The 13,246-nt window shown below is 30.2% G+C and overlaps 1 protein-coding gene across 1 annotated transcript; it reads left to right on the forward strand.

The window, feature by feature from the left end:
* Positions 1–1,846: 1,846 nt before the first annotated feature.
* LOC142330168 (uncharacterized) lies at positions 1,847–9,267 on the forward strand. Its single transcript, XM_075375275.1, has 2 exons — positions 1,847–2,096; positions 6,654–9,267. The coding sequence occupies exons 1-2, from the start codon at positions 1,848–1,850 to the stop codon at positions 9,237–9,239; spliced, it is 2,835 nt and encodes a 944-aa protein (XP_075231390.1). The 5' UTR covers position 1,847; the 3' UTR covers positions 9,240–9,267.
* Positions 9,268–13,246: the final 3,979 nt, after the last annotated feature.

Consider the following 13,246-nt stretch of genomic DNA (forward strand, 5'->3'; position numbering starts at 1 on the left):
TCTTAATCGCAAGAGAAATTACTAGTTGTGCTGGTGGTCCTGTCAAAGAAATTCGTAAAACTTTTAATGGATTGCATGTCGAAACCATCAACGACATGCAAAGCCAGAAAGTTCAGGCGTTGAAGAAGATCGGTGAATTTGTGGTTTCTGTCCAACCGCATAGCACACTTAACTCATCCAGAGGAGTTGTTGTTTGTCGCGATCTTCTTAATTGTACAGAAGAAGAAACTGTACAAGAAATGTCGAGTCAGGGAGTGACTCAATGTCGCAGACTTACTATGAGAAGAAATGGTGAGATTCATCCTTCGGCCTCGCATGTTTTGACATTTAATAGGCCGAATCTTCCTGAAAAGGTACGAGCTGGCATCCATCGGCTTGATGTACGAGCTTTCATTCCGCAGCCGATGAGATATTTTAAGTGTCAACGTTTCGGACACACAACAGCAAGATGTGAAGCGCAGGAAATATGTATATGTGGAGAGAAAACACATGAGGGGGACCCATGTAAAGACCCTCCAACCTGCGTTAATTGTAAAGGGCATCACAATTGTCGTTCAAGAAACTGCCCTACATATAAATTAGAAACAGCCATTCAGGAAATTAAAACGCTTCAGAAGGTCAGTTATCCTGAAGCGAAGAAAATTGTTAATCAGCGTACACCACGACCATCGACTTCTTACGCAGAAGCAGCGGCTGCCCCTTCCACATCTAAAATTAATGTGGAGCAGTTGCTAAACACGATGGCACCAAGTCTTGCGATAATGATTGAAAGAATCATTGATTCAAAGATTGAGTCGACTCATCAGAGAAAACAAAGTAAAGATGAGAAGGCTCATCCCCGGACTGACGCCGTTGACATGAGAGACGCACCAGCGCCGTTTAAAAAACCAACTAAATCTGTGATTGTAAAGTCACCAACTTGCGTTAAAATTAAAATTCTTGATTTATCTGATGGAGAGAAACAGATCACTCCATCATGTAGTTACAAACCAAAAGAAATTGCGACAAGAAAATCTGACTCTACTGAAATGGAGGTGCAAGTTATTATAGAAAAAGCACCAGACGCAGATGAAATAAAAACTGCAACAATGGAGCCTCCAAAAGCTCAAAGAACAGCTTCAGCGAGAGCATCTATTTCAGCTAGACCCAGCACTACAGTAGAGGTAGAATCCAGTTCATCATCCGCGGAAAGTGCATCGCTTGCTAGTTTAGATTCAATAGCAACGATGCTAACTGTACCAACGATGTTTTTGTCTCCTGACGTCAACCGCAGAACGTCACTGGCATCGAAAAGAGAGGAAGACGAAGCCATGTCTGAGGCCTCAGATACGCTGTCATCAGAGGTTGAGGCCGTTAGAAGAATGGAGAAACGGTGCAAGAAAGGATGGCCGAACGGAAAGCCTAGGAAGTAATATTCTGGATTCGAAGTTATAGAAGAACGTACATTTTTGAACATTTTTGATTCATAAGAATGTGAATCATTGAACCTTTTTTTTTATTTTTTTTTTTTTTGAAGTGGGATGGGGCTAATGACCAAAGTAGTCGATGCCCCTAAAAACCTCAAAAAAAAAAAATAATAATAATAATGACACTGAAAAACCTCTAAACTTTGTTTAAGAGTTACTTGCAAAAGAAAATGTTCTTTAAATAAATAATTTTAGAATTTTATATGAAGTAAGATAACATTTTAAAATGAATAAAATCGTGATAAAATCTATTTCGTTTTAGAATATGATTACATCATATTAAATTTCATAAAATTGACTATCATTAACAAAAAAAAAAAAAAGATCAGTAATAATTATAATAATAAAATAACATTTAGGGTAAAAATTGATAACAAATTTATGATAAGATATTACAAAACCATGACGGAAAGACGTTTTGTACGTTTCCATCATATTTTTAGTATTATATTATGTTTAAATTGTTTTATTATTAGTAAAGTAAACTGTACTGTTAATTATAATAAAATAAATAATGAGATTAACAATATAATGATGGATTATAATAATAATAATAATATTAATAAAAATGAACATTTGTTACCGTTTAAGGAAGAGGAAGAAACAAAATGTAAAGAATTTAATGAAACTGTAAGTTTTAATCTGTTAAATTTATACTTTTATGTATATATATATATGTTCATAATAAAAAACTAAAATAGTAAAAACTAAATTAATTTAGTCTATTAAGTTTTTAAATGACAAACCATACCAAATTTTAATAAATTTAACATTTTAAAAACTTATACGTTTTTATAATTAATTTCAACGGGTCTACATGTGTAACAAAAAAACCGTATCAAATGTACTATCTATTATGTACCATAATCGTAATAATTGCAGGCAACCTAAAGAATCAATCGTGAACATTATGTAACCATGGCGAGTTCTCTAAGAAAATCTAGTGAACTGGTTTTCCGTTGCCACTTTTCACTGAGCTAATATACAGTTGTACATAAGCATGACATGGCCACCAGATGATATTCAGCTCTAAAAAAGGCACCTTCATTTTATTTACCATAGGTCGGCTGTTTAAATAACATCATTACTCTCAGAGAAAATATATTATTTTGGTATAAATTAACAAACTTATACGCTTAAATGTAATGACGTAACTTATAATAATAAGTTGTTGAATATTATAACGGATAGATTACTCATATACAGAGTGATTCACGAAGAACATAATAAACTTTCAGTACGTGTTATATTTGTGAAAATAAATAAAAAAGTTCATATAAACATAGGTACGGAAACGGTTCGTTAGCGAGTGTCGGCTGACGAAAGATTTCACCTCTAGATTTTATGCGCGGAGCCAAATTAAGGGGTAAATTTAATGGTTTTATATGAAATCTGACCTGAAAGATTAAAAATATCTCAGAACTGTATTTTTAATAGTTTTCGAGAAATCTAAGGTGAAAAACAAAAGGTTGGAGTCGAAAAACATACTATTTTATATTTGGTGTAAAATAACTTAAATTGGTAATAAACACGTAACATTTTTAAGTAAGACTTGTAGATAATTTGATTTTAAGTAAAACGGTGTGAAACTATTAAGTCCATAGAAACTAAATACAAATGTAAGAATTTAAAGTTAATTAAAATCAAAACATATCAAAATGTGGCAAATTAACTAGGTATTAAACGAAACAAAATGATTAACATTAAAAAATCCCTTTCGGAACACGGAAAGCGGAGGCAGATTTCACCGGTGCTAAGTAAAAGATAAAAAATATTTCCACCTTAAAGTTAAAAAAAAAATTCAAATTTTCAAATTCAAATACGACAATGGTTGCATGTGAAAAATTTTCACTTGTTTAGCATACGACAAGTCCCATCCAACAATTCCAGCAAAATTTTGGTCATCCCTTGCCGTATGGGTTGGTCATATCAAACATTGTTTCAGACAAAAGTTGTAGGTAATGTTTAGAGGACTAACGAACACTTTAAAGCGATTCGATAGTGCCTATAAAGGGAGGTATGATTTTTTTGTCTTCGAAACCCCATTTTTTCCACCCCCTGGGCCAATGGTTGATGATATGAAAAAACTTTACTCAAGATAAGTTTTAGTCCCTTATCCAAAGAATAGTAGGAACTTTAAAAGAATTCGATATTTTACTTAATAAGAAAGTTATAGCGATATTTTGTTATTTCGATAAAACCCCGTCCATTTCCACCCCCATGGTCCGATTTTAGGTCGTTAACGAACTCGACTGAGATTTTGGAACGAATTATTTTTAAGAAACAATTTGAAAGTGATTGGCGCAAAATTACAGCAGTTATCAAGTCCACAAGAAAGTGAAATATATATATAAATATATAAACGTTTGAGCTGACGATGGTTTTGAGGTCTGGGGGATGTGAAACGCAAAGATATGTCGAAATTTTCCGAAAGTCGAATAATGGTACCCATTACAATAGGTAGCTTTCTTATGAAATCTACTTAAAACAAGTGAATTAAGTGCAGATAATTCTACGAAGAAACGGAGTAACTGTTTTTGAGTTACGGCTAAAAGAAAGATTTCAGCTGTTCTAATAAAAAAAAGCCCTACTGTAATTTTTGGGATCTTAATTAAGAAGTAAAGTTGGTGGTTTCTTATATAATTTGAACTGAAAATAGGATAAAACAGGTCACAGATATATAACTCCAGTTAAGACATCCGACGTAAAACACAAAATTGGGTGTCGAAAAACAATTTTGTTTAGGTTTGTAGTACAATAGCTTTGTTAAATGACTAATAAATTCGGCAGATTTAGTAGAAAAAACTTGTAGAGAATTTAATTCTGAGAAAATTAATGTAAATACAGCATAAAAAGTGAATTAAAAACTTATAAAAATAGGTTTTTTATTGAAGTAAAACAGACGAAAAATTGACAGTAAATCGTATTATTGTTTCTGTACCTAATAAACATTCTTTTTAAAAACAAAAACGCTAATTACTGAAAATAATTTTAAAAGAAGTACAAAAAGTTTTCGTATTTTGAATCCGCCTTCCAGGAAATCTCTCTTGATACGTCGAGCAGCTTCAGAATTTTCGTTACAAAATCCATAAACAAAAATTAGATGGATATTAACCTCCTTAGAAAATTCAAACGACAGTTATACACTACGATATGATAACACTACACTGTGATAATCTATGGTAACAGATTCAAACTAAGTACACAATTATCATTAGTAGTTGGCAATTACCGTTAAATCCACTTGCAGTCGGTCTTCCTTTAACATGAACACAGCCTCAAGGGAAAATAAAGAAGAATTATTCACCCCTTGTACTTTCCCCAATCTTTGTACGGATAATCGTTCGTGCCAAGCCCGTTCGGTTCCCAGCAAAGTCCCCATGATAATATTCCAGGAATTCCCACCAGCGTGCTTCCCTCTTTTACAGGAACCAGTCGCAAACGAACACCGTGTGTTTTGTGGTGTCCTCCTACCCGCAATAGTTGCATTCTGCAGAGGGTCTCAACGTCCAAGCGCACATGTATGCTTTGAAACACCCGTGACCGGTAAGGAACTGAGTCAGTACTCCTGTTTCCAGTCCAGCCATATCTGGAGGTCCGGAATCACCCTGTAGGTTCATTTGCCCTTCATTAACTTATCCCATCTCTCCGCTACCTGCGGGCAAGCGATACATCCGCATCTGTCTTACTTGTAAATCTCCTTTCTCTTCCGAACAAAAATACAGATTAGCAAGAATCGATGGTAAATAAAATACTGGATTTTCCTAAATATTTTAAAAACATTAACATAAAAATCCTTGTGTTTCAAAATGGATATCGGGGTATTAAAGCTACGTAATATTTCTCAAGTTTCACGTGCATTGATTAATTATACATGAAATGAAAAAGCAACTCAAACAGTTATAGCTGTGCGTAAGTTCTAAAGTCTACAGATTATAGTTTGCGTGCTAGCTTCGCAAATGAAACGGTGCAACGTGACGATGAAGTCTTCTTTATCGTGTCGTATTCAGTGAAATTAACACTTCATGTTAATGGAAGAGTAACCCTTCATAATGTGCCTATCTGGGGATAAAAAAACCTCACAAAATATTGTAGTGTGAACAAGAATCCCTAAAACTGTATATTTTTTGTACCGTATTCCGACGACAAGTTTACGAGCCGTTTTTTTTCGCGGAAGCAAGTATGTCTGGAATAAACTATCTTTTATATGCTACAACGATGGTTCTTTCCTCGACTGCAATACGAACCACAGAACTTTATTTGGCAACAAGATGGTGGGCCTCCTCACTGGCATAACGCTGTGCGTGATCGGTTGAATGAAATTCTCTCCAACCGCTGGATCGGTCACAGGGAACTAGATGACAGGTCTTGTTTCCCGTGGCCTCCACTTTCGCCCGATCTTACTCCGTGCGATTTTTTCCTTTGAGGGTTTATGAAGGATCAAGTGTAAGTGCCACCGTTACCGGCTGATCTGCTCGCCTTGAGATAAGGATTGAAGCAGCTGTCACATCAATTACTTCAGGACTTGCTGATTAAAGTATGGAATGAACTTTCTTATCGGCTGAATGTGTGCCATGTGACGAATTGTGGTCGCATTAAACACTTTTAGGAAAACCCGTTTGAGTTGCTGTTTCATTTCATGTATAATTTATCAATTTAAGTAAAACTTAATAAATATTACACGACTTTAAAACCCCGATATTCATTTTGAAATACAAGGTATTTTAAATAAATTCGACAAGTTTCAACCTTTAATGAACTCAGAAAGAAAAAATTCAATGATCCAATAAAACATATTTCATTAACTAATCGATACACAGATCACAAAGATCGATTCACAGATATATCAAATTGTAACTTTTCATTACGTGCTACTGTAATGATAGGGTCATTTTATCATATTTATTATAGTAAAATATAACACTCAATTATTTCTTTAGAAAATTGAGGTAAAAAGGATTCATTTCACTAAAAATATAATACGCCAAATTTAAGAAGATTTTTACAATATATAATTTTTTTTATTCAAAACCTTAATTGAATTTTTTTTAATATAATGAATCTACGAAAATGTTAAATATATGTAAAAAACAAAGTAAAAAATATATTCATAGTAACAATTATTAATTTTTTAAAAATAACAACAATAAAAATATTTAACAAAAGAAAAATCAAATTATGTTTCAGTGTAAAACAAATAAGGATTGCTGTCCAGAATATTGGTGTGTAAGATTAACAATTAATATAATAAAGGGAATATGTTTACCAAAAAGACAACAAACAAATACAATTAATAAAAAAACTGATATAATAAAAAAATCATCAATAATACATCCAGAAATATCAAAAAAAATTAATAAATATTCAATAATTAACGATCGTTTAACAAATGTTATAAATAAGAATGAAAATATAATATTAAATAAACCAGACTATTTGAAAAAACAAGTCGATCAAAAAGATAAAAAGTTGAATGATTTTAATCTATTTAATATAAATTACGCAAAGAAATTTAATATTGAAGAAATTGAATTAGATTTAAGTTCGTTGAAGTTTGAGGATAAAGATAACAAAAAACATACAAATAATGATGATGATTTTATAAAAAATAGAATAGAATCGATATATTCTGATTCAGACATAATAATTGAATTTAAAAATAATCAACATTTTAAACAGTACGAAAAACAATATTTTAATAATAATAAATTACAATTAAATACTGAACTTTCAAAAATATTAAAAATCGAAACAGAATATACGTCATCCATTCTTGGTATAAATGAAAATGAAAATATAATTTTAAATAATAAAAATCTAAATAAGACCACAAAATTTCCATTTAAATCAATACCAGAATATTTTTCATCTATTATAAATTCCAAAACTTCGGATAATAATGATGACAATAATAAGAACAAATATTCACAAAAAAATCAAAAATCTGATTTATATTTTGATAAAAAAGAAGAAAACACATTTAAATCTGAAGAAAATTCAAAATTATATGATATGGAAACGTATGGAAAAGGGGAAAATTATTTACCAGATGAAAAAGAGAATTTAATTAAAAATTATGAAAAAAATAATATAAATCAACAAAAACAAAATACAAATTATAAAAATAATTTTAACCAAAATATTGATAATTTAGAGACAGATATATACCGAGAATTAAAAGAAAAATCTGATGAAGATAATTCAAAGATTGTTATTTTAAATGAAACAATTGAACAAGTTTTACCAAACGAAGAAGAAAATTTAATAAAAACTGAACGAGAAAGTTATGAACTACATCAAATCTTATATGACGAAGAGGAAACATTTGAACAAAATATAGATAATTTTGAAAAAGAAATAAATTCGGTATCATATCCAGAAACTATTTACAAAGATGTCAAAAAATTAGATAAACGGCTACAAACAGTTGAAAAAACATTTAAAAATCAAGATAAAGAAAATGCGTATAAAGATATCTTATACGAAACGGATCTTATTCAGAACGAATCTGATTTAATAAAACCTTCGCAGGTAGAAGAAATATCAAAAGAATTAAAAATTTATAATGAAAAAACAAATAAAGTTTCCGAACTATTAAAAGAAAATTATAATATTAAAAAAATACAATTGATACCCGAATATTCAATAAAGTTAAAAGAAATTAAAGAAAAAGATAAATTAAAAGATTATGAAATAGACATATACGATTCAAAAAAAGAAAATACAAAGATTAAATTGAATAATTTTTTAAAAAATCATAGATTAAGAAAAATACTAAAAAATAAATCGGAGAAAAGTTTATTAACACCTTTACAGATAAAAGAAATAAATTTGAAGGAAAGATTAAATAAATGTGTTAACGAATTATTACTTAAAACAGATAAAAATGAAGAAAATAATCTAGAAAAAGTAGTAAAACAGAATGAAATACGAACATTTATAGACGATTCAGTTAATGTAGTAAAATTATTAGAGAATAAAGTTATAGAATTAGATACCACATTTAATAGCTGTTTAAACTTACTTGAAAAATTATTAGAATACGTAACTAATAATCATAACAGAATACCGAGATCCGAGGTAAGTCATTTAAAGGGTATGCTAGAATTTATAAGACAAGCGATAGTGGATGTACGAAACAAAATGTCGTTGGCAGATCATACGTTTAAAGAATGTTTACACTTAATAAAAGACAATATAAGAAGATTTCAATACAAAAAGAATCGAATATTAGAAGGATATTTTTTACATGAAGAAGAAGCCGTTAAAAATCTGGAAGAAATAGAAAAAAAAATTAAAGAAAAACTTGAAAAACAAATATGTCATTTTGAAATGGAACGAAAATCCTACAAAGAGAATCAAGGTGTACAAACGTATTTCTCTCATGAAAAAATGGAAGAATTTTTAAAAAGTATAAAATCAAAAATAGTCGATTTTTACCGCGAAACAAGAAGATCTTTAAGAAGATATTTACGTACACTTAAAGGTGATTTAGATAAAAGAGGTTATTATAAGAAAAATGTAAAAACAAAAAAACCGAACAGAGGATGGGATTTACCGTCCAATGATGATGATAAAATTTATAAGAAAAGGGAAAGAATAAGGAAGAAACTAATGGAAAGTGAAAAAATATTTACTTATGTTACTTCATCTGAAGAAAATGAGGCTAAAAACGCAACAGAAACTCCAAAAGACCCGGATTCACCGAAAAACCGAAGTCCAGAATTCGTTTCTCCTACTATTTCTTACGTTTCACACTTTGAAAAAAAATAAATAAAGATATTTGTTTACGATACTGAAATTTACACTGTATTGTATTTCAACCTCAAAATTTATTTTACAAACTTTAAATCTCAACTAAGACAAATGAAAATACTCCAACTATTATAATATAGTACATATCAAGAATAAAAACTTCTTAAAAAAATCTTTACGCTTTTTCTTATTACGTGGTGAAAAAATAGCGGAAAAGAGAACGCAATTTTGTCAGATTCCTTTGGAGCAATAAGCCTTATATAAAGACTACACTTTTATGGAGCGATAAGTATATATAAAGGGTTAAGGCCTCTTATACGTTACCCAACGTGTTCGGAATGGTCGACCAACCATCCAACCAAATTACATCGCGCGTAAGCCAGTTGAACGATCGAATTAGTTATCCCTACGTTGGGCGGTACGTAGAAACTTTAGGATTCCGCGCCATTTCTCCTCTTTGTAGGAGATATTTAGTAACGTTATCGAATCGACCAGACAATTTAATAGTAGATTGCAATGATGTTATAACCGAACTGTATTTTAAACCTTCTTACCTTATGACAACAAACACCAGGATGACAATTAACCGTTCTTCACATAATTTTGTATGTTATTTTTAAATAGTCAAACCACGCTAAGCATTCGTGAAACACTTGCTATACATTCTACCGATTGTTCTAAAATCGCTTGCATCTAACTCTGGCAATAAATTTGCGCGAGTAATTCTCTTTCAATTAATCACTTTTTTTTATCTGACTTTTCATTTCTTTATTGAGATTGAAGTGTAGTTTAAAGTCATTATTACGATACAATCTTTTGAAATTTAGATAGAGTCGTAAGCATGAAGAGTCAAGTACTCGGAGAATAACCGACTAAACAAAATTCACTCAGAGATTCAATAACATCACAAGTTTTGTAGAAATTATATCACAAGTCCTGTAATTGGACCGAACAAGTTAGTGGTGGAGACTCCTCCATTTTGTCAAGACCCGACAGACTGGTTCGTTGAACCGGCCAAGGTGGGTAATTTTTTAGCGGCCTTTATATCTATTTATAACGTAATTATTAAATTTTTAACATAAAGAAATTTGGCAACGTTAAGTCCCGTTCCCCGAATATTTAAAACACTTGATTTGTAATAGAATCCGTTCAATCCATCTAAATAAGTTATAATTAAAGAAATAAAAAAAATACGATCGTATGTTAGATTGTCAATGACGTATTCATATTTTACCTGAAAAAAATACGAAATTTTTTTTTAAAAGGTTCAATAAACAGATCTAATGGAATATTTCTGGGTAATCTATGAGCATTTACTTTGCGGAAAAACACTCGGAGAAAATTTCGAAGAACTTGTCGAAAATCTTTGATAGTTTATTACAGTCAGTCGACGTGATTTATTGCATATTTATGTACGTATATATGCGTGTTGATCTGTCCAATCCGGACTATCCAATACATATTCTTCGAAAATGGCTCAAAAATTTCTATATATTGGCGCTGATGACATTAAATGTTTGACAAGATTTTTACTTTTAGTATAATGGTCGTAGAAAACTAAGCTTTAATACCACGAAAATTCTTACTAAGTTATTTAAAATTCCGAAAATTTAAGTGAAACGGATTAAGGGATACGGGAATTTTCAAACATTATTTCTAAACAGTTTCTACCTGGAATATAGATATATCAACTTTGGCCTGATTTTCGATCAAATCGAATAATGAGCATCCCGGTACTCATTTTTTATGTTTAAGTTGTTATCTTACGAATATTCTGGAAGCCTCCAGATATCCCATGCAGCTTCCTGAATTCGGGGCTCGTAGGCAGCCGTGCCCCTTGTTTGTGGTATATGAATGTGAGATTCACGTTTTGTACAGATTCACGTCGACCACACCTGGAATATGTGGTTAATTGAAACCCAACACCCGAAGAACATCAGTATCCACGATCTAATACTCAAATACCAATAAAAGCAACTGCCTTCATTAAGATTCGAACTTGAGAACTCTCGACTTCACACCAAATCGAGCCTACTTATTTCAATAAATAAACTTTTAAATCCACTAAAAAATACAAGGGACTGAATGGGACTCGTAGTTAAAATAACATTTTTTTTTTAAATTTGTTTTCCTACAGTGAAATCCAGCTACATCTGTTTAGTATTAATGTAACAACATGGAAACTTTAAAAAAAAGGGGAAGCCCGTGGGACTAACTTAAAAATTAAAACTTTTTTTATCATTTGTGATACTATCTGTTTTTCAACTTGTGACTGAAATTAAGAATGTTATACGAGGTAGCTGTAAAGCAAGAAGGTCAAATGGGACGCAATCTTTTTATCAAATCTTTTAGCGTTTATTTTCTAAATACAATATAATTTTATTTATTAAATTATTTTCTAATCACGCAAGTTAAAATATTTTTAATAAGGATTTTGATTCTTTTCTTAATAATACTTTTAATACTGGATAATTTTTAAGGTAAAACACGTCACCTGATCAAGAGGAGCATATCAGACTGAAAAGTTTGATTTTTTTTGCATTTGTGGATCAAATTTTCTTCCTGTATCAGATATGATAAACCAACAAAAACACTTTTTTCACTATTATTTATAATAATAATAATCGTTATTATAATAATATCTACATATTTATTTTATTTATTAAAATTATTAACTTCATGGAACAAAATCCTGTGATTTTTGAATTCGTAAAAACCGAATATATACAATTTTTATTTTAAAAATTTTGACCCGGCAATGCTTCGTTATTGCTAAATTTGAGTGTATCAATTAAATAGTAACTTTCGAAAACAATAAAATGGACAATATTACGAAAACAATAAATTTAAAAAACATTAATTTTCTCATGACCCCCGGAATGTTTACCATAGTTCAAACCTCACGAATCTCACTACTATGAGAATCATAAAAAAAATAATAATAAATAAATAATGTAAAACTTCTTTTACTAAATTCAATGTCGTTGTATATATCGACAGATATAGTCTATATAGACTGTCATTGTCTACATCGACGTCTTCGCAGTTTTTTTTCTTTAACCTCCGGGACCACCGTTAAGTTTCAGAGAATGAGATGAATGATTTGTATCGTGTGTGAAAATGCCATGCCTGACCCTGATTCGAACCCGGGACCTCCGGATGACCACTTCTTCAGACCGTTATGTAATTAAATATTATATTATCAAATTGTTATATTATTAAATATTATAATACTAATAACATGTAAACATTCCCGGAACAAATAATAAAAAACTGTGAAATTTTCAAATAAATCGGTTTAGTAGTTTTTGAGTTATTAGGGCACACACAAAACTAAGATTATTTTTTATTTATATATAAATTAAATAAATCTTACTAAAAAACTTTTATTGAATTACTAATATTTAATTTTTATAGTATTTATTGCATTTGAAAATTTTACTGAACGTAAGCAAAACAAATTTTCCTGTTGCTGGACAGCTACAGGAAAATTTTGCAATATTTTTGGTTTTTTTATATTACAATTTCTTTTCTTTGATCGTATTTTACATATTTATCTAGCTTTTTTTTAAAATCTAACACCATAAGATTTGAATAACAGAAGCAAGAAAAAAAAAAGAAAAAAAAACAGTTTTTAAAACAGATGCATTCATACACGTAGAAAGATTTTTTACGAACAGTATTAAAAAAAAAAAAACTCATCCAAGACTTTACATACTCTGTTTCAGAATAGCTGGAAATTAATTTGCTGTTATTATGGAAAACAGTTTTATAAAAATATTCGCAAAGGTAAAGATGTAAAATTAAACAATTATAATTTCTCGTTATTATATAATGGGATAAATCATAACGGTTTTATGGAAGACAAAAATAACATTACAACAGCTGAAAACTGCATTAATGAAAAAAAAGATGGTTTACCACTACAAAACGATATTAACGAATTTAAAATAAATAAAATGAATAAAACTAATTTATATTTAACAAAATTCAATCAATTATCACTAAAATATATTTTTTATTTA

Source organism: Lycorma delicatula, chromosome 9, assembly GCF_047948215.1.
Source record: "Lycorma delicatula isolate Av1 chromosome 9, ASM4794821v1, whole genome shotgun sequence".
NCBI classification, from domain to species: domain Eukaryota; kingdom Metazoa; phylum Arthropoda; class Insecta; order Hemiptera; family Fulgoridae; genus Lycorma; species Lycorma delicatula.